This window comes from Nerophis lumbriciformis, linkage group LG09, assembly GCF_033978685.3.
Source record: "Nerophis lumbriciformis linkage group LG09, RoL_Nlum_v2.1, whole genome shotgun sequence".
NCBI lineage: Eukaryota > Metazoa > Chordata > Actinopteri > Syngnathiformes > Syngnathidae > Nerophis > Nerophis lumbriciformis.
This window is the reverse complement of record NC_084556.2, coordinates 48,471,453-48,492,555: the sequence shown is the minus strand read 5'-3', so window position 1 is coordinate 48,492,555 and position 21,103 is coordinate 48,471,453. Positions and strand designations below refer to the sequence as shown.

At 39.4% G+C, this 21,103-nt stretch overlaps 1 protein-coding gene across 4 annotated transcripts in view; it reads right to left on the bottom strand.

Moving 5' to 3' along the window:
- The window catches only part of larp1 (La ribonucleoprotein 1, translational regulator), a 126,857-nt gene that overhangs the window by 62,903 nt on the left and 42,851 nt on the right, over positions 1 to 21,103 (bottom strand). For all 4 annotated transcript variants that reach the window (XM_061963010.2, XM_061963012.2, XM_061963011.2 and 1 more), the window contains exons 2-3: positions 13,974 to 14,038; positions 3,751 to 3,816 (exon numbers count right to left, since the gene is read on the bottom strand). In XM_061963010.2, coding sequence (XP_061818994.1) covers positions 3,751 to 3,816; positions 13,974 to 14,038 — 131 coding nt within the window. The remainder of the gene's footprint in view (positions 1 to 3,750; positions 3,817 to 13,973; positions 14,039 to 21,103) is intronic.

Below are 21,103 nucleotides of genomic sequence, written 5' to 3'. Positions count from 1 at the left end.
TAATGCAGACGAGGCGTGTTAACTGAGTTCTCAACGTTTTCTCACAGCGTGCTCATAACCACATTCGAACTCCCAGCATACAACAACGCTTCTCAGGGCTACCGCGCATGCTCGTAACTATCGTTGCATGCTGGGTAGTGTAGTTGTTATATTTGCTAGCTCATAACAGCACATTGAGAGACACGCTTACGCGCTTAATTCAATACTCGCCGTCATTCCGGGTGGATTGACAAAAGACCTCCAGCCGCTAGATATTGGTGTCAACAGGGCATTCGAAGCTAGACTGCTAACTGCGTGGGAACTTCTCAGGGCTACCGCGCATGCTCGTAACTATCGTTGCATGCTGGGTAGTGCAGTTGTTATATTTGCTAGCTCATAACAGCACATTGAGAGACACGCTTACGCGCTTAATTCAATACTCGCCGTCATTCCGGGTGGATTGACAAAAGACCTCCAGCCGCTAGATATTGGTGTCAACAGGGCATTCGAAGCTAGACTGCTAACTGCGTGGGAACTTCTCAGGGCTACCGCGCATGCTCGTAACTATCGTTGCATGCTGGGTAGTGTAGTTGTTATATTTGCTAGCTCATAACAGCACATTGAGAGACACGCTTACGCGCTTAATTCAATACTCGCCGTCATTCCGGGTGGATTGACAAAAGACCTCCAGCCGCTAGATATTGGTGTCAACAGGGCATTCGAAGCTAGACTGCTAACTGCGTGGGAACTTCTCAGGGCTACCGCGCATGCTCGTAACTATCGTTGCATGCTGGGTAGTGTAGTTGTTATATTTGCTAGCTCATAACAGCACATTGAGAGACACGCTTACGCGCTTAATTCAATACTCGCCGTCATTCCGGGTGGATTGACAAAAGACCTCCAGCCGCTAGATATTGGTGTCAACAGGGCATTCGAAGCTAGACTGCTAACTGCGTGGGAACAATGGAAGACAGAAGGCGAACACACCTTCACTAAGACGAGGAGGCAGCGCCAGACGACGCCAACATCTGCCAGTGGATCGTAAATTTGCCCAACTTTTCACTTCGGACACCGAAGACGAAGGATTTACGAATGAAGAATAACTTCAGAAAGTGAGCGCTATGTTTATTTTGTGTGTTGTGACATTAACGTTCGAGCAACATTATGTTGCTATTGCTCTGCACTATTTTGAATTTTACTATGTTTGTGATTGCACATTTGCGTACATTTTGGGAGTGAACAGAGTTGTTAGAACGCTGGTTTTTAATATATTATTAAAGTTTGACTGACCTATCTGACTGTTTTTTTGACATTCCCTTTAGCGCAGCGTAGGCGCGGCTTATAGTCCGGGGCGGCTTATTGGTGGACAAAGTTATGAAATATGTAATTCATTGAAGGTGCGGCTAATAATCCGGTGCGCCTTATAGTGCGGAAAATACGGTACCTTTTTTCTCACTTTATTTGCAAGTGAACTAAACAAAATACATTATAGCAACAAAACACATTTTTTAGGGTTCACTGCCACACAGCCACATGAACACTAACACTACACGAAGCCTGACAGGACAGTTTAATAATAAACGGGATACTGCATGCAAAGGTACACCCTTACACTCTATTCAGAGGTATGTTAGAAAAACGACATAAGAAACATGGATAAACACAGCAATATTAACATTAGCTGCCACACATACCTTGGGCTATCGCGTGTGATCCTCTGGCAAATAAGTAGTTTGCAGGCAGCGATAAATAAAGCCGGACTGACGAGCTACCCCCTCGTTTGGGTAGGAGTTCGTCCTGGGACTCCGTCTCTGCTGATTGTGGGGGTTCAATTTCTTTTTCCGCCAGCGCATCGCCTACCCGTCCTGTCTCCATGTTTACTAACAATGATCCCCTCATGTGTGTAACCTAGGTAACCCGCAACGGCGGGAGACGCTGGACACAAAGAGGGCACGTTAAGCGGCGTCGTGTCGCACAATCGAAAAAGAAATGCGAGCCTACATGTCAACGCATCCTTTTCTTTGTAAGAAAATATTGTTTTCTCTCCCGTTTGACACCAAATACACTTACTGAATGTGCAATTATTGAATCATCTGATGGCACAAGCCCTATGGATAAAAAACAGCCTATCGCTCGAAACGATAAAAATAGAAATGACACGATAGACATTTTTCTATCGTGCCCACGATATGTATCGTCATATCGCCCAGCACTAATTGGACCTGCATTGTCCAGTTTCCATTATTCATTTCAGTCACACTGCTTGATTTTTTTTTTGTTGCTGAAAAAAGCTACTAAATTGATTTCAACTTGTATGAAGTGTCGGGCAGCTGAGGGAACTCTTGTTCATTTATTGTGGGAATGTCAGAGAATAAAAGAGTTATGGTTGAAAACAACAAAAGAAGCAATCACATTCCTTAATATAAACATCCCAATGACACTGCAAACTTGTATTCTTGGGGATCTACATCAATTTAGTAACGTGTCATCAAAGAGTAAAAATGCTTTTCTTTCAATGTGCATAATAACACAAAGGGTAATATTTAAAAAATGGATAGCTGTTGATAGTCCAACTCATACTGACTGGTACACACAAGCTATGGAGATGATATCAGTAGAACAAACTGCATTTAGTTTAGATAATAATGAGTCATATATTGGAATATGGGATCCATTATTTAAATTTGTTTCAACTAATAAATGAACCAAAATAGGACTTATATCTTTGTGGAAAATGTTGGACGCGGTGTGTTGTCGGGCTTATGGGATGTGATGCAAGTGTAAGCCACTGTGACACTATTGTTCATTTTTTATTAATGTTTTTAATGATGATATCAATGAGGGTTTTTTAATCACTGATATTTTGAAATTGTTACTAATATTGATGCTGTTGTCGATAATTCTCATTTTTGTTTCACTACATTTGGATTTGTGTGTCCTCAATTGCTCTCAATTGCTCTGTTTATTGTTGTTCTTAATGTTGCTGGGACGGCTTTGGTTTTGGAATTGGATTGCATTGTTGTGGTGTTGTTGTGTATTGTTTTGTTGATTGATTAATAAATTCATAATTTAAGAAAAAGAAAGTAAAAAAAGAAATTGTATTGGATCGTATCGTTCTAAAAAATTAGATTGTCCCTAATTCTAATACATCAAATCATTAAAACAAATCGTTAAACCACTATCTATTAGTCAACTTTGCAACTATTTCTCGTTACCTTTTACCTGTATGCTCTTTTATGTCACATTTATATGTTCTTCCTTTGTAATAGTGTTTTTACAATGTCCCACAGGCCATTAAAAAAAAAATAGTACCAGGTTGCACCTTGGACACCTCTGTATTAAACAGTACAAGAGAATGTGTTTCAGATCATTCCTGACAGAAAAACCACACTAATTTGCACCAATGAAGACTTGAACACCCAACTGTCAGTGACAATGACCCATAATTACTTGCCTGTCAATGTCTAGTCCAGCAACACAGTCTGGGTGGGATTTATTAATTTGTACAGTAAGTATCCACCTGGGGGCGAAAAAGAGCTTCTGGGAAACCAGTAGGCTGAGGTTTGTTGGAGGAATTTCTCTATATATCAATTAATCATTTAGATGAACAAAGCACCAAGATGCTGTCAAGAAGCAACTGCATGGTAGCACCTTTCAACAGCCACAAGTATCCGACAGACACTGGAGAGCATTGCAGCAAGCATGAGACCATCCAAAGCTCTCAAGGATGAGGCTGTGTCTCCTTTACAGAACAAACATCAAAACTCCTACCTGAATGTCTTTCGTTGCAATCTCCCCCGGAGTGGGCCAGCTGTTGGCGTCGCCAAAGTCCCCAACCTGAATGAATGAATACAACAGAGTGAGGCTCAACTCATCTTGAAAGTGAAAGTAAAACATTTAGTCCCTATAAAATGTTTTCCCTCCTCTGGTGCAAAAATGGTACTGTTTATGGATGCATGTCATACAAAGTTTTACAGCAGTTACACCAGTGGTATCCCAACCTTTACAAGCCCAAGATCCCTGGTCTCAGCCATGAATCAAGGGAGGCTCTACCCTTGCACCAACTATAGTAATATATATATACCATACCTGCCAACTTTTGAAATCAGAAAAACCTAGTAGCCAGGGTCCAGGGGCCGCAGGCCCCGGTAGGTCCAGGACAAAGTCCTGGTGGGGGGTTCAGGCCCCCCGACGCAAAATGATTGATTGCATTCAGACAGGTTAAAATGTTGCTAAAACCATCACTTTTCTATCAGTCACAGTGACTTTTCAAAACAAAAATATTACAGCAAAAATCATACGGGTTGATTGACATGTTTATTCTGTAAGCCAACTTCAATAGTTTGAGATTATTTTGACAGTTAATGCCAGTTATCCTGTCAACCTTTCACAAGACTTCAATTTGTTAATTGAAAGTATAAACAGTATAAACACTTTTTACAGTAAACAAATGGTATAACAGTACTAAACAATTCCATTAAAAAAAAATTGGTGTCATTATTAACTTTCTGTCCAAGCTTGTATAATCTACTGCCTTGTTCAATTGTAAAAAATATTCTGTGCCTAAAATTCACATTTCTATCACAATTATCATACTGTAAACATGGTAAGCTAACTTCATTAAAATTAATAGTCCTGTCAATAGCATGGAATTACAATTAAAATGTAGTTTTTTTGCCTTTCAAAAGAATTCAAAATATGAACAATTAATGAAACTTAATTTAAGCCATCAGACACTTGAAAAGTGGCACATCACATCTCTAATGTAATCATTTTAACTTTTCAACAGAAATAGCACTGCAAAAATATTAAGGACATACTTCTGTATTTTGGTAGTTATGCTGTCAACATTTAACAAGATTTCTTCAACTTGGACTTGAAAGCATAAATAGTATAAACACTTTTAACAGTATAACAGTACTAAACAATTCCAATAGATAACATTGGTGTCATTACCTTTTTTTTGTCCCAACGTGGTCTTTTACATCGCTAATTCCTCCGTGTCCGATCGAAAAATCTTGTCTGCACAAGGTGCAATTCGCGTAGTTTTCACCCTTTTTGGAACGGATAATTATTCCCGGATAGGCTTTTGAATATTCTTCACGGAATGACTGCAGTTTTCTTTTCGGTTTAAGACTCATTTGCGATTTTTCTCCGGCTGATTCCATGATCGTTCGCTCGTTTGGAAACAATGGCAAATGGTGCCTCGTGCTTGGCAGCGGTGCTATAAATAGCCTCGCGCATGGCATTCGGAATGGCTCGATAGGAAGTTACGGGAAGCAGTGTCGATTGTCATTGTTGTTACGCGATTTCGTGAATAAAACTTTAAAAAAAAAATTTTTTTTTTAATTAATGAAAAACCGTATTTTTTATCACTGCAACCGTAACCCGGAATAGGTTGATGAAAACCGTACTAATTACGGGAAAACCGGAGTAGTTGGCAGGTATGATATACATATTAGGGCTGCAACAACTAATCGATTAAATCGATTAAAATCGATTATAAAAATAGTTGGCGATTAATTTAGTCATCGATTCGTTGGATCTATGCTATGCGCATGCGCAGAGGCTACGTTTATAAAAAAAAAAAAAAAAATTTTTTTTTTACGTTTATTTATAAACGGCAACATTTACAAACAGCTGAGAAACAATAATCAAAATAATAGGGGTGTTACGGTACATGTATTTGTATCGAACCGTTTCGGTACGGGGGTTTCGTTTCGGTGCGGAAGTGTACCGAACGAGTTTCCAAACGGACATATTAAGTAGCGTACTGCACGTTGTGTAAACAATACTCAAAATGCCGGACATTTGAGGCATTTATGAAACTCCGCCCTGACAGCTCCGCAAAAGAGGACATGTCCGGTGAAAAGAGGACGTATGGTCAGTCTATCGTAGCCCGTTAGCTGCTAGCATGCTAGCAAAAGACGACTAGCAGCGATCGGTTTCACCGGACGTGAAACCGGACGTCCTCTTTTCACCGGACATGTCCTCTTTTGCAGGGCTGTCGGGCGGTGTTTCTTAAATGCCTCAAATGTCCGGCATTTTGAGTTAGGGTTGCGTGTATTTTCAATGTACGTTCAGGGTTAAGAAGGTTAAAAACACAACAAATTGTGCGCGGAGCAGCATTCGTGAGGGAGGGGCAGAGACAGAGAGAGCGAGAGAGTTGTGATAAACGCGCATGCGTCATCAGGCTCTGCTTTTTAATCGATAATTTATCAGATTAAATTTTTTATTATCTATAGCAGGGGTGTCAAAAGTGTGCATTTTTGTAACATTTTCCTTGTTTTACTTGGCAAGTTGAAAGAACTTGGCGCCAGCATACTGGTTTTTTTTTTCAACAAAATACTGGAAAAAATAGAAATGTAGTTTGTCTCTTTTATTCGATTATTAATCGATTACCGTATTTTTCGGACTATAAGTCGAGGTTTTTTTCATAGTTTGGCCGTGGGTGCGACATATACTCCGGAGCGACTTATGTGTGAAATTATTAACATACTACCGTAATATCAAATAATATTATTTATCTCATTAACGTGAGCGACGAAGAAAATGTCCGCAATCGTCACACACACGTCAGCAATCGTCACTCACGCCAACCAATAAGAATTCGGTGGGGGCGGGTCATGGCAGAAGTGCATTGTGGGTTTTGGAATGCTAACTGCTATATGCTATACGCTACTGCCGGCGCTATTAAAATAGATCACAGCAACATTGGCGGTAACTTATAAAAACTGAGAAGGACTGAACTAAAATGGCACCGAAAAGGAAATCATATACTGCAGATTACAAGCTGGACGTAGTGAAATATGCACCAGAAAACGGCGATCGAGCAGCAGAAAGAATGGACGCTAGCGGCGCATACCAGGAGCGACACCGTGGAGGAAGATTTCATCGGCTTTAGCGATCAGGAGTGACAGATTGTTTGGTAAACGTTTAGCATGTTCTATATGTTATAGTTATTTGAATGACTCTTGCCATGATGTGTTGCGTTAACGTACCAGGCACGTTCTCAGTTGGTTATTTGTGCCTCATATAACGTACACTTATTCAGCCTGTTGTTCACTATTCTTTATTTATTTTAAATTGCCTTTCTAAATGTCTATTCTTGGTGTTGGATTTTATCAAATAAATTTCCCCCAAAAAATGCGACTTATACTCCAGTGCGACTTATATGTTTTTTTTTCTTCTTTATTGTGCATTTTCGGCCGGTGCGACGTATACTCCGGAGCGACTTATAGTTCGAAAAATACGGTAATCGAAGTAATAATCAACAGATTAATCGATTATCAAATTAATCGTTAGTTGTAGCCATTATATATATATATATATATATATATATATACCGTATTTTCCGCACCATAAGGCGCCCTGGGTTAAAAGCCGCGCCTTCAATGAACGGCATATTTCAAAACTTTGTCCACCTATAAGCCGCCCGGTGTTGTAAGCCGCATCTAACTGCGCTAAAGGAATGTCAAAAAAACAGTCAGATAGGTCAGTCAAACTTTAATAATATATTAAAAACCAGCGTTCTAACAACTCTGTTCACTCCCAAAATGTACGCAAATGTGCAATCACAAACATACGTATATCAACATGGACAGAGCTGCGTGAAAAAAGCCACCCGGCCTCTTCGCGTAAACTTAAACTTACCGTACCTTAACCACTCGCTCATCTTTTCTTCATCCATCCCTTCGAGTTAGCTTTTATGATGACGCCGGCTGGAAAGGTCTCTTTTGGCAAGGTCTTCCTTTTGAATATCACCATGGGTGGAAGTTTCTGGCCATTAGCATGGCAAGCTAGAACCACAGTGAAGGATGACTTCTCATTCCCTGTGGTGCGAATATTCACCGTACGTGCTCCCGTTATATCCACAGTGCGGTTCACAGGAATATCAGTTGCTGTGAAATAGTAATCCGTGTGCGGATGGAGAGATTGCGTCTTTTCATGAACCGGATCCCTGACGCTTAGTAGGAGCCATTTTGTGGTCTTTACAGATGTAAACACACAAAGGAAATGAAACGTACGGTATATCCGCGCGCTTTTTCTTCTTCTACGCGGGCGGGTGGTTGCTTACAGTAGAAGAAGAAGCGCTTCCTGTTGTATGGGGGCGGGTGCTTACCTTGGCGGTTGCTTGCGTAGAAGAAGAAGCGCTTCCTGTTCTACCGGGAAAAAAGATGGCGGCTGTTTACCGAAGTTGCGAGATCGAAACTTTATGAAAATGAATCGTAATATTAATCCATATATAAAGCGCACCGGGTTAAAAGCCGCACTGTCAGCTTTTGAGTAAATTTGTGGTTTTTAGGTGCGGCTAATAGTGCGGAAAATACGGTATGTATAATAGTCAAAAGCTTACAATTGTTTGTATACACACATAATTGTAAGCATTTGAGAAATTATAATTTTGAATAGTTGAATTAACTTTTACTATCTAGTGAATTAGATAGAATTGGCTGGCAAGACTGTTTCATCTGAGGATTTATTTTTATTTGTTTATTTTTCTGTAGTAGCATCCGCTGTTCTGATTTTGTGCACCGACCATAGACAATATCCAAGTAAAACCTTCCGCTTCTCAATCATCACACTGTACCTGCAATCAGAATTATCAAAAGGGGAACAGCACTTAAGCCCTCTAAATAAATATTAAATTTTCAATCAGTTGAAATTTATAATATACCCAAAAGTATTTTCTTTTTAACGTGTATCTAAATTGTTATCTCTTTAAAACATGCTGTGAACATGCTGTAAGTATGTCTGAAAGTATGCTTTACAATAGCCACAAAGTGGAGGATACGTTTTATTTTAAAATCAGATTACAATTTTAAGAAATAGTCAAAAGGTTTTGTTAAATAATAAATTAACCTTATAGTAGGAATTCAAATGGTGCATGTGTACGGAAATGGATAATTATTTTAAACATTTTAGAAAGAGACATGTAATTGAAAGATATTTAGAAAAATAACAATAAGCCCTTTAGATGCATTTAAAATAAATTGAGTCAATTGAACATCTTCAATAGATTGTAAATAACGCTAATTTACTGTGGGAATGTCAAAAAAATAAGGGTGAGAATTGCCTTGTTTGTCCATTCTAGGCCACCGTAGGCGACGTGAAGTACATCACGAGAGTTGCTAATGTTGGCCAAGTTAGCTCATGTGTGTTGAACTGTAGACTAAAATAAAGGGAGTCGTGTATGAAACAAGCTCAGCTTCCTCATTAACATGACATGGTGTCACATTTAAGGACTACCCGCCTCCAGTCACCAAAGAATGGCAAAGTTTGGGCCCCCAGAGCAGTTTCATTTTATTGTCCAGCGGAGTGGCCGCTATGGAGGCAACACTTTTCTGGCTTTCGGACCTTACAGGACCTCTTGTATCCAGTTTGAAAGCCGGAAACGAAGAAAGGAAGCACAGACTGACGAAGCCATCAATCGATGACCGCAACGTTCTTAAGTTAATTTTTATTTATCGTCTGATGGATTGACGTATTGACTGTCGGCCAAATCCTACAATAGTATTACCGTATTTTCCGCACTATAAGGCGCACCTAAAAACCACAAATTTTCTCAAAAGCTGACAGTGCGCCTTATAACCCGGTGCGCTTTATATATGGATAAATATTAAGATTCATTTTCATAAAGTTTCGGTCTCGCAACTTCGGTAAACAGCCGCCATCTTTTTTCCCCGTAGAAGAAGCGCGCGGTGCATGCTGGGATATGTGACGTTTCATTTCCATTTGTGTGGCTCCTATTAAGTGTGTTGTCTGTCTAATTATAAATAATGCAGACGAGGCGTGTTAACTGAGTTCTCAACGTTTACTCACAGCGTGCTCATAACCACATTCTAACTCCCAGCATACAACAACGCTTCTCAGGGCTACCGCGCATGCTCGTCACTATCGTTGCATGCTGGGTAGTGTAGTTGTTATATTTGCTAGCTCATAACATCACATTAAGAGACACGCTTACGCGCTTAATTCAATACTCGCCGTCATTCCGGGTGGATTGACAAAAGACCTCCAGCCGCTAGATATTGGTGTCAACAGGGCATTCGAAGCTAGACTGCTAACTGCGTGGGAACAGTGGATGACAGAAGGCGAACACACGTGACGTTCACCAAGACAGGGAGGCAGGGAGACAGCGCCAGACGACATTTTGGATCCCACATTCGCCCAACTTTTCAATTCGGACAACGAAGGAGAATAATTCGAGGGATTTATGAATGAAGAATAACTTCAGAAAGTGAGCGTTATGTTTATTTTGTGTGTTGTGACATTAACGTTCAAGCAACATTATGTTGCTATTGCTCTGCACTATTTTGAATTTTACTATGTTTGTGATTGCACATTTGCGTACATTTTGGGAGTGAACAGAGTTGTTAGAACGCTGGTTTTTAATATATTATTAAAGTTTGACTGACCTATCTGACTGTTTTTTTTGACATTCCTTTAGCGCAGTTAGATGCGGCTTACAACACCGGGCGGCTTATAGGTGGACAAAGTTTTGAAATATGCCGTTCATTGAAGGCGCGGCTTTTAACCCAGGGCGCCTTATGGTGCGGAAAATACGGTACATTTCTTAATACCTTTGGACATCACATTTAATGCTTTTAATGCCATTTAAGGTCATCATTTTCACAAAAATCAATTTAATAACTTTTAATGCCCTGTGGAAACTCTGTAGTCAGGTTACGTTACGCCATCTCATACCTGTCAACTTTTGAAATCAGAAAAACCTAGTAGCCAGGGTCCAAGGGCCGCAGGCCCCGGTAGGTCCAGGACAAAGTCCTGGTGGGGGGTTCCTTCACCCCCCGACGCAAAATGATTATTAGCATTCAGACAGGTTAAAATGTTGCTAAAACCATCACTTTTCTATCAGCCACAGTGACTTTTCAAAACAAAAATATTACAGCAAAAATCATATGGGTTGATTGACATGTTTATTCTGTAAGCTAACTTCAACAGTTTGAAATTATTTTGACAGTTAATGCCAGTTATCCTGTCAACCTTTCACAAGACTTCAATTTGTTAATTGAAAGTATAAACAGTATAAACACTTTTTACAGTAAACAAATGGTAAAACAGTACTAAACAATTCCATAAAAAAAAAAATTGGTGTCATTATTAACTTTCTGTCCAAGCTTGTATAATCTACTGCCTTGTTCAATTGTAAAAAATATTCTGTGCCGAAAATTCACATTTCTATCACAATTATCATACTGTAAACATGGTAAGCTAACTTCATTAAAATTAATAGTCCTGTCAATAGCATGGAATTACAATTAAAATGTAGTTTTTTTGCCTTTCAAAAGAATTCAAAATATGAAAAATTAATGAAACTTAATTTAAGCCATCAGACACTTGAAAAGTGGCACATCACATCTCTAATGTAATCATTTTAACTTTTCAACAGAAATAGCACTGCAAAAATATTAAGGACATACTTCTGTATTTTGGTAGTTATGCTGTCAACATTTAACAAGATTTCTTCAACTTGGACTTGAAAGCATAAATAGTATAAACACTTTTAACAGTATAACAGTACTAAACAATTCCAATAGATAACATTGGTGTCATTACCTTTTTGTTTGCTCAATTATTGCCTCCGTAAATAAAACTTCGGCATTTATCACATCCAAAGAATCTGTTTGGGCGACGAAAAACGTTGAAAGTTTTCCACTTGTATCGCTAGCAACGGCATTAGACTTGTGTTTTTTTGTCCCAACGTGGTCTTTTACATCGCTAATTCCTCCGTGTCCGATCGAAAAATCTTGTCTGCACAAGGTGCAATTCGCGTAGTTTTCACCCTTTTTGGAACAGATAATTATTCCCGGATAGGCTTTTGAATATTCTTCACGGAATGACTGCAGTTTTCTTTTCGGTTTAAGACTCTTATGCGATTTTTCTCCGGCTGATTCCATGATCGTTCGCTCGTTTGGAAACAATGGCAACTGGTGCCTCGTGCTTGGCAGCGGTGCTATAAATAGCCTCGCGCATGGCATTCGGAATGGCTCGATAGGAAGTTACGGGAAGCAGTGTCGATTGTCATTGTTGTTACGCGATTTCGTGAATAAAACTTAAAAAAAAATAATAATAATTTAATTAATGAAAAACTTATTTTTTATCACTGCAACCGTAACCCGGAATAGGTTGATGAAAACCGTACTAATTACGGGAAAACCGGAGTAGTTGGCAGGTATGCCATCTTGTTGTCTGGCGGTTGATTCTTTGCATGGAGTAAGAAGAGAAACTAAAAATGAGTGCTGCAGAGCACGAAGATACTGTCAATAAAAACAGGACAAGTCCCTTAGACAGTATGGTAGTTTTTGGGATGTTTTAAACTAAACTAAACTGTAGTCACTATGTAAAGCACTTTGAGTCTCTAGAAAAAAGTGCTATATAACTATAATTCACTTCACTTTACAATGTGGACCACCTTAGCCGCTAACCAGAGGACAGCCATAACTTCCTGGCACTAAAACCATTGCAAAAAATAAGTTTCTCTACGTTTACATTTTCACAAGGTGCATTATTTTGTTACACTTTATTAAGCATTCATTACCTATTTCTTATTTTTGCACTCTTTTTATGAAGTTATTGTTAAGTGTTCAATGTGATTGTGGAACTTTAACATCGATTGTTTTCCATGTTTGTGTTTACATTTCCTTTCTTTTCCGCCTTGAAAACGGAGAAGATTATAATCAGAGAATGGTTACATCTTAAATACATTTAATGTATTTTTCCCCATGTCTCCATTTTATCAACCGATATAAAAATATGTATTGTGATACAGTTTTCAGCCATATCGCCCAGGCCTATATAGGGATGATGTTCCAAACCGGTTATTCCGGTTGTTCGATAAGAAAAGAACCGATTCCATGGACTCGAATACCTTTTTGAGAACCGGTTCCCGTTATCGAGGCCACTATAGTAAAGAAAAAGAGTTGGTTCTTTGTTCGAATCCCTGGGACCGAATCCCATCCCACAGGAAATGCCCTGTGGGACATCACAGGAAATGACGTAGCTCAGTCATTAGGCGGCAGATACAGAAAGCAGCAAAAATAATGGACCGGAAAAAACGCCTCAAGGCATGGCTTAATTTTACAAAAAAATACGACGAGGAAACTGCAATATGCAATTATTGCCAGGCTTCGCTCTCATGTAAGGCGAGCAGTACATCAAACATGTTGAAACATGTTCAGGCCACACATAACCTGAACGTTCGAGAACCGTGTCGTGTCTTCGACACGTGGAGAAGCAGCGACAGAGCTGACAAAGCACGCCCCTCTTCCTGTGCTTCAACCTGCAGCCCCAGTTCCAGTTTTAGTGCCGGTGAGTAACTAACGTTAACTGTTGCCGGTTAATTTCCATATCTGCTCACTTGTAGCCTTCAGGCTAAAATAAGGTTACCTCTTATGTCAACCAGGACTGCAGAATTGTTGATTGATGACTGTGGCGTTCTTAGTGTCATAGTGTGTGCAGTTAGTATGTTCCAATGGCAGCAGAAGTGCATTTTTTGGAGAGCTGTATTATTTTCAGTTTTTTGCCCAAGGGACTGATTTTATTTAACACTATATTATTATTTATACACCTATAGTGATCACAGAGACAGGTTGTTTTTGTGTTACTGTATATATTTGTTTTTCTGAAAAATCCCACTTAATATACTTTGGGTAACAACAGTCAATATTAATTTTTTTATTTTTTTTCAGGGGGGTAACAACAGTCAATATTTTTTTTCTTTTTTTTTTTCTTATAAAATGAATGTGAGCTTTTGTTAAACCAAATATTGTGTGTTTTTTCCATATACAACAACCTATCTGGATTCGATAAGAGAATCGATAAGGAATCGGTTCGATAAGAGGATTCGATAAGGGGCTTGAACTCGATAATTTCTTATTAAACATCATCCCTAGGCCTATATTATATTGTCTATATCACAACCCTACAGCCCACTATGGCATCATACACCTTAGATACAAAACACAGCCCTTTACCTTTCCTCCACGCCTGGGCTTGGGTGGGTTGCCAGCTCTCACCACCTTGGCGGGACCAACTGACTCTGTGGGATAAAAAAAAAAATATGCATGAAGACCAGATGCCAGCTCATAACACTTGAAAGTTACAAAGAGCAGAACTCAAGAGTTCAAAGATTTAATTAACTTTGTCATACCAGCACACATAACATTCCATGAACAGCTAAAACAGATATTTTCCGCTTGTCATAAGAAATGTGCAACATTATCTTGTGTTTTTAAACAGAACATGGCGATATTGACTTAAGGTATGGGCTGCACAACTAATCAAAATGTTATGCTCTAATCTGATTATTAAGATTAAGGATGCAACAAAATGAAAATTGGCCAAAACCAAAAAAAACAAAAGGTTGAAAACTGAAAGACCGGAATAAATTAAGACAACTGCATTTATGTCAATGACGTCAATAAAATCAAGGCATTGCAATTGCTCAAATTAATATTTGACCTTCAAAGAATAAATCAATCATAAAATTAGGGCCAGTAATGGACAATTATCATAATATAATAAATAATTATAATAACGGCGTATTTGGGGTTAAAATGATCTCTATACACACTCGTGTAGTTCCAAAACAGTCTATGTCCACATGCAAACGCGTACACATTTTCTCCAATCAGAAGCCTGGAAAAGCCGCCACAGCTGACCTGGTGGTATTACGCCTCAGATAATGATGTTTATTGTGATATACAAGAAGTAAAATTGCATGTACATTAACTTTAAAATCAGCTCACACTTGCATGGAGCCCAGGAAACATGAATGTTTTGTTAAGTGCCGAAAGTGTGCAGATGAAAATTTAAATTGTACTCGTGTGGATGAAGATTTTTTTAAAACCAGAGTAAAGGAAACGTGCATATTTGTTTCATTTCCAATGTCTGTGAAGCCATGAGTGTGTAAAGGCTCAGTCGTGGTTGGACGAGCGATAGGGAGTTAAGGTAAGGAGGGAGGAGGCTTGTGTCTATGAGAGAAACGTCTGCATGTAACATCACAGTCGGGATTTTGACAGATAAGGTGAATTGATTTACTTAAACAAGTTGAAAAACTTATTTGAGTGTTACCAATTAGTGGTCAATTGTACAGAATACTGTGCAATCTACTAATAAACGTTTCAATCATTTAATCAATCAAAGGGCCACAGAATCCAAAAGTGTTGTAAGACTCTGCTTACTGGTATAAAACAATACTTTATAACAAATGTTCCGCCTAGAGCAGTGGTTCTTAACCTGGGTTCGATCGAACCCTAAGGAGGTAAAGACACATCCGACTTAATGTATAAATAAAAACTTCTCCCTATCGGCGTATTATGGATACCCCCAAACAATGTTCCCACTAATTTTACATCTGATTTGCAGGTTTTTTGATTGATCGATTGAAACTTTTACAAGTAGATTGCAAAGGAAGAGAATACATTATATGAAACAGTACAGTTTACACAGTACAGTACATATTCCATACCATTGACCACTAAATGGTAACACCCGAATAAGTTTTTCACCTTGTTTAAGATGGGGTCCACGTTAATCAATTCATGGTAATGTGTGTAAGGTGAGTAATTTGTTTTGAGTTAATGCACTGTGCTGGTTTTGTTCTTTCATCCACGGTTCATTTTGTGCACCAGTAAAAAAAACATAACTTTTTCTTGAATTTGAAAAAAAAAACATTTTATTTTTCACTAAAGAAGGGTTAGGTGAATGCACATATGAAACTGGTGGCGTTCGGTACCTCCAACAAGGTTAAGAACCACTGCCCTAGAGGCTCTAATCTACCATCAGAATTCCTAACACCCTTCCTAGGACAAAGGACGCTGATTTATTAACGTTTGTTAAGGCCTGAACATGACTCAGGCCTCAAGCTTTATTTAACGCACTACTCGATGAATCACCATTTAAAGAGCTGAATAATTCATGGGTTCCTGTGAAAGGAACGTAACTACACCTTGGTTAACAATGCTTCAGGCATTTGGGTTAGCTGAGCCAAATGTATAAACGTTGTCCAATTGCCTCCAACATTTCGTCTTTACCTGCGATCAACTCAACTCTCAACGAGCATGTTCGAGATTAGATGATTTAAGGTTGGACGGTTCAGGGCGTCTGACAAACGTGCAGTTCTTTGGACAGAGCGCTGCCTCTTTGGGACTTACGGTGCTCACAGGAACACAAGCGACAAGCAATCAAACCCTAATACGACACTGCATCACTTTAGTAAAATCTGCAAAGGTATTTGACTTATTCCCAAATTACAACATCTAATCCTAAAAATGGCAAGTGACAGGACACTGCTGCATTGCATGTATAAATCACAGAGCGACGCTGCGAGAAAAATGTGACGTCAGGACCAAACATCCACACCAAAAGCATTTAAGCCCGGCTGCGTTGGCAATGAAGGCACATTCCACAACACCGGCGCCTAACAAACGTGAGCTTTGTCTGACTGAATCCCCACAGGTCTCGGCTTAGAAACGCTGGAATGATCTTTGTCATAAACCCTGCGAATAAACCCGTTCAGCCATTATGCACACAACTCAGTTGGCCCTTTGCCAGGATTTCACATTAAAAGCATCAGTGGGTTCAATAACGATTTGCTAATAAAGTGCTTATTTCTGTGTTCGCCCACCTATTGACATCTAATTTGTTTCATCACAACACCATGTTCTTGTTTTCGAGAAGACACCCCATCCCCACAAGGTGCAATGGGGTGGTAATGAGGCAAGAGATCAGGGTTGGTTCATTCCAGCCAAGTCATACCAAAGACTATAAAAATGGGATCAACATTGGTGGGCCGCAGACAGTTTTTGGGCTGACGTCAGTGGGACTGCATGATTAATCAATTTTAAATTGTAACCTATATTACATATGACAATTCCTTGGGCATTCAATCGATCACAACTAAACAGTTTGATTTGTCTTAGACTCTCATCCAAGTATGCTTTATCAGTTCATGCTCATAGATTTAGGTCAGACCTAGTCTTAGACTGTCGTTGGAAATGACACAAAAGTTGCTCTTTCGGATTTCAACCCAGTTTTTTTTCCCTACAGTAGGTCGGAAGCAGTCTTGCCTGGGCACACCTTCCTTATGTTGGAGTATAAATACCGTATTTTCCGCACTATTAGCCGCACCTAAAAACCACAAATTTACTCAAAAGCTGACAGTGCGGCTTATAACCCGGTGCGCTTTATATATGGATTAATATTAAGATTCATTTTCATAAAGTTTAGGTCTCGCAACTACGGTAAACAGCCGCCATCTTTTTTCCCCGTAGAAGAGGAAGTGCTTCTTCTTCTACGCCAAGCAACCGCCAAGGTAAGCACCCGCCCCCATAGAAGAGGAAGCGCTTCTTCTTCTACTGTAAGCAACCACCCGCCCCCGTAGAAGAAGAAGAAGCACGCGGATATTACGTTTCATTTCCTTTGTGTGTTTACATCTGTAAAGACCACAAAATGGCTCCTACTAAGCGACAGGTTTCCAGTTCATGAAAAGACGCAATCTCTCCATCCGCACACGGACTACTATTTCACAGCAACTGCCTAAAGACTTTCAAGAAAAGCTGGCTACTTTCCGTGCATATTGTAAAAACAAGATAGCTGAAAAAAAGATCCGGCCAGAGAACATTATCAACATGGACGAGGTTCCACTGACTTTTGATATTCCTGTGAACCGCACTGTGGATACAACGGGAGCACGTACGGTGAATATTCGCACCACAGGGAATGAGAAGTCATCCTTCACTGTGGTTCTAGCTTGCCATGCTAATGGCCAGAAACTTCCACCCATGGTGATATTCAAAAGGAAGACCTTGCCAAAAGAGACCTTTCCAGCCGGCGTCATCATAAAAGCTAACTCGAAGGGATGGATGGATGAAGAAAAGATGAGCGAGTGGTTAAGGTAAGTTTACGCGAAGAGGCCGGGTGGCTTTTTTCACGCAGCTCCGTCCATGTTGATACACGACTCCATGCGCGCCCACATCACGCTGGTTTTTAATATATTATTAAAGTTTGACTGACCTATCTGACTGTTTTTTTGACATTCCCTTTAGCGCAGTTAGATGCGGCTTATAACACGGGGCGGCTTATAGGTGGACAAAGTTTTGAAATATGCCGTTCATTGAAGGCGCGGCTTATAACCCAGGGCGGCTTATGGTGCGGAAAATACGGTAGTCTGGGTTTCGGCACCAGTGGACGAGCATGAACTGATGAAGTCTACTAGGATGAGAGACGAAACGTCTTCTAAGACAAATCAAACAGTCCAGTTGCGATTGATTGAAAGCTTTGAGAATGCAATGACATGGATGAATGACAACACCCATAAACATATTTATTAAGATGTAAAAAAAAAATAAAAAAATCCTTGAATTGATATTACTCTCAATCATGACTGGTGCCTCCAAGCAAGGCTTTTCCTTCCTATGAGAGTGCAAGCATGCTGCACATATGTTAACCACTGATGGTCAGTTTTTTTGTTGTTGTTTTTTTTAATGGACCCTTATAACATTGTTAAAATTAAACAAGAAACCCTTTAAAAGTAAAAAACAACAACAACAAAAAGACTATGTAATGAGAAATGGTAGAAATGTTGTTACAAATAATGAAAAAAAGTTAAAGATTGGTCTTAAAATATAAATAAGGTTTAACCTTTTTATTATCATATTTCATAACAAATAACCCAATGATGTCCGCAACCCCCACCACTCTGTTGTTCTCTGTAGTTTACCAAAATAAAATCGAAGCCGTAATGCAAACTTTTAGTTTTCAGAGAAAAAAAATGTGGATTTTATTTTAGGCTAAAATCATGCGGGATATTTTAGATAAAAACAAACGCAACCCACAATTAAAAATTACGCAAAAAAAACTAAACAGGAAATGTCCCAAATCCTAAACAAACAAAAATGTATAAATACCAGTGCATTTTAGGTTTGCTCTCACTAAGTTCACAGAGGGGCTTTTGAGCAGGTGTTATTAAATATGTACGTATGCACGTTTGCAAAATAGGGGTGTAACAATTTGTTTTAACGATACGATTCGATATTTGTAGTTGCCAATACGATTCAGGGAAGATCACTTTTTTTTTTAAGAACGATACGATCCGAAACGATTCAGTGGGTTTCAATTGATTCAGTAAATGTTTAGCAAAAAAAAACAAAGCAGTGTGAGTGTGAAATAAATACTGTACTGGTTACTGGACACTGCAGGTGACGTTCCCTATATTCCTGTTATTTTTTGGAAGGGGATTAGCTATAAATGAATTATGGACAACAATTAACAGCCAATACATTCATATATTTTTTGAATAAAGTGCAACCAACACTTTAGGTTGACTTAAGAGGAAACCTTTTCGAATTACATTTTCAACCTTCAGGCAATTTTCAATAAAATTACAGTAACCAACAATTTAGCTGTAGATTTACCGTATTTTTCGGAGTATAAGTCGCACCTGCCGAAAATGCATAATAAAGAAGGAAAAAAAACATAAATCGCACTGGAGCCCCGCCAAACTATGAAAAAAACTGCGACTTATAGACCGAAAAATACGGTACCTGCTAAATTAAGTTAACAGTATCTGTTCTCCGCCCTGTATGCCCTCTCATCCCTGATGATGGCGTCGGCCCCTTGCTTCCTAATTTCCATAGCCCCCTTCATCCATCTCTGTTATTTATTTCTGATGAAATGACTTTTCCTTGACTGCCAGTTGTTGTCGCTTCATGTTGTTGTGTTCCGGAAGTCGGTGCATTTGCTATTCTTCTCGACCATCGTAGGTAGCCATCATTTTTGTTTTGATGACATCACAGACAGATGAATAGACTTATGTTTAGCGTCTTTTTTTTTTTTTTTTAAGTGCTAAACTTCATTGAAAGTCTGCTCTTCTTAAATCCAATGTCTTCCTCTTTGTAGTATCGAAAAATATTGACCCTTTTAAAACGATTTTAGTTCGATACTTATCTAAGGCGAACTTGCTGAGCACAGATCGATATACTTGAAAATTAGGAATATTAGATTTTTAGATTTATACAATTTAGATTTATATTTATCTATACGTTGCACCTCTCCTCCTGTTATTACCGTATTTTCCGCACCATTAGCCGCACCTAAAAACCACAAATTTACTCAAAAGCTGACAGTGCGCCTTTTAACCCGGTGCGCTTTATATATGGATAAATATTAAGATTCATTTTCATAAAGTTTCGATCTCGCAACTTAGGTAAACAGCCGCCATCTTTTTTCCCGGTAGAACAGGAAGCGCTTCTTCTTCTACGCAAGCAACCGCCAAGGTAAGCACCCGCCCCCATAGAACAGGAAGCACTCCTTCTTCTACTGTAAGCAACCACCCGCCCCCGGAAGAAGAAGAAAAAACGCGCGGATATCACCGTACGTTTCATTTCCTGTTTACATCTGTAAAGACCACAAAATGGCTCCTACTAAGCGACAAGGACCCGGTTCATGAAAAGACGCAATCTCTCCATCCGCACACGGATTACTACCGTATTTCACAGCAACTGATATTCCTGTGAACCGCACTGTGGAACGGGAGCACGTACGGTGAATATTCGCACCACAGGGAATGAGAAGTCATCCTTCACTGTGGTTCTAGCTTGCCATGCTAACTTCCACCCATGGTGATATTCAAAAGGAAGACCTTGCCAAAAGAGACCTTTCCAGCCGGCGTCATCATAAAAGCTAACTCGAAGGGATGGATGAAGAAAAGATGAGCGAGTGGTTAAGGTAAGTTTAAGTTTACGCGAAGAGGCCGGGTGGCTTTTTTCACGCAGCTCTGTCCATGTTGATATACGTATGTTTGTGATTGCACATTTGCGTACATTTTGGGAGTGAACAGAGTTGTTAGAACGCTGGTTTTTAATATATTATTAAAGTTTGACTGACCTATCTGACTGTTTTTTTGACATTCCTTTAGCGCAGTTAGATGCGGCTTACAACACGGGGCGGCTTATTGGTGGACAAAGTTTTGAAATATGCCGTTCATTGAAGGCGCGGCTTTTAACCCAGGGCGCCTTATGATGCGGAAAATACGGTACTGTACCAAAGCATCGTTCAACCCATCCTTCTGTACTGTTCCACATGTTTTTTCACTATGCTTTCT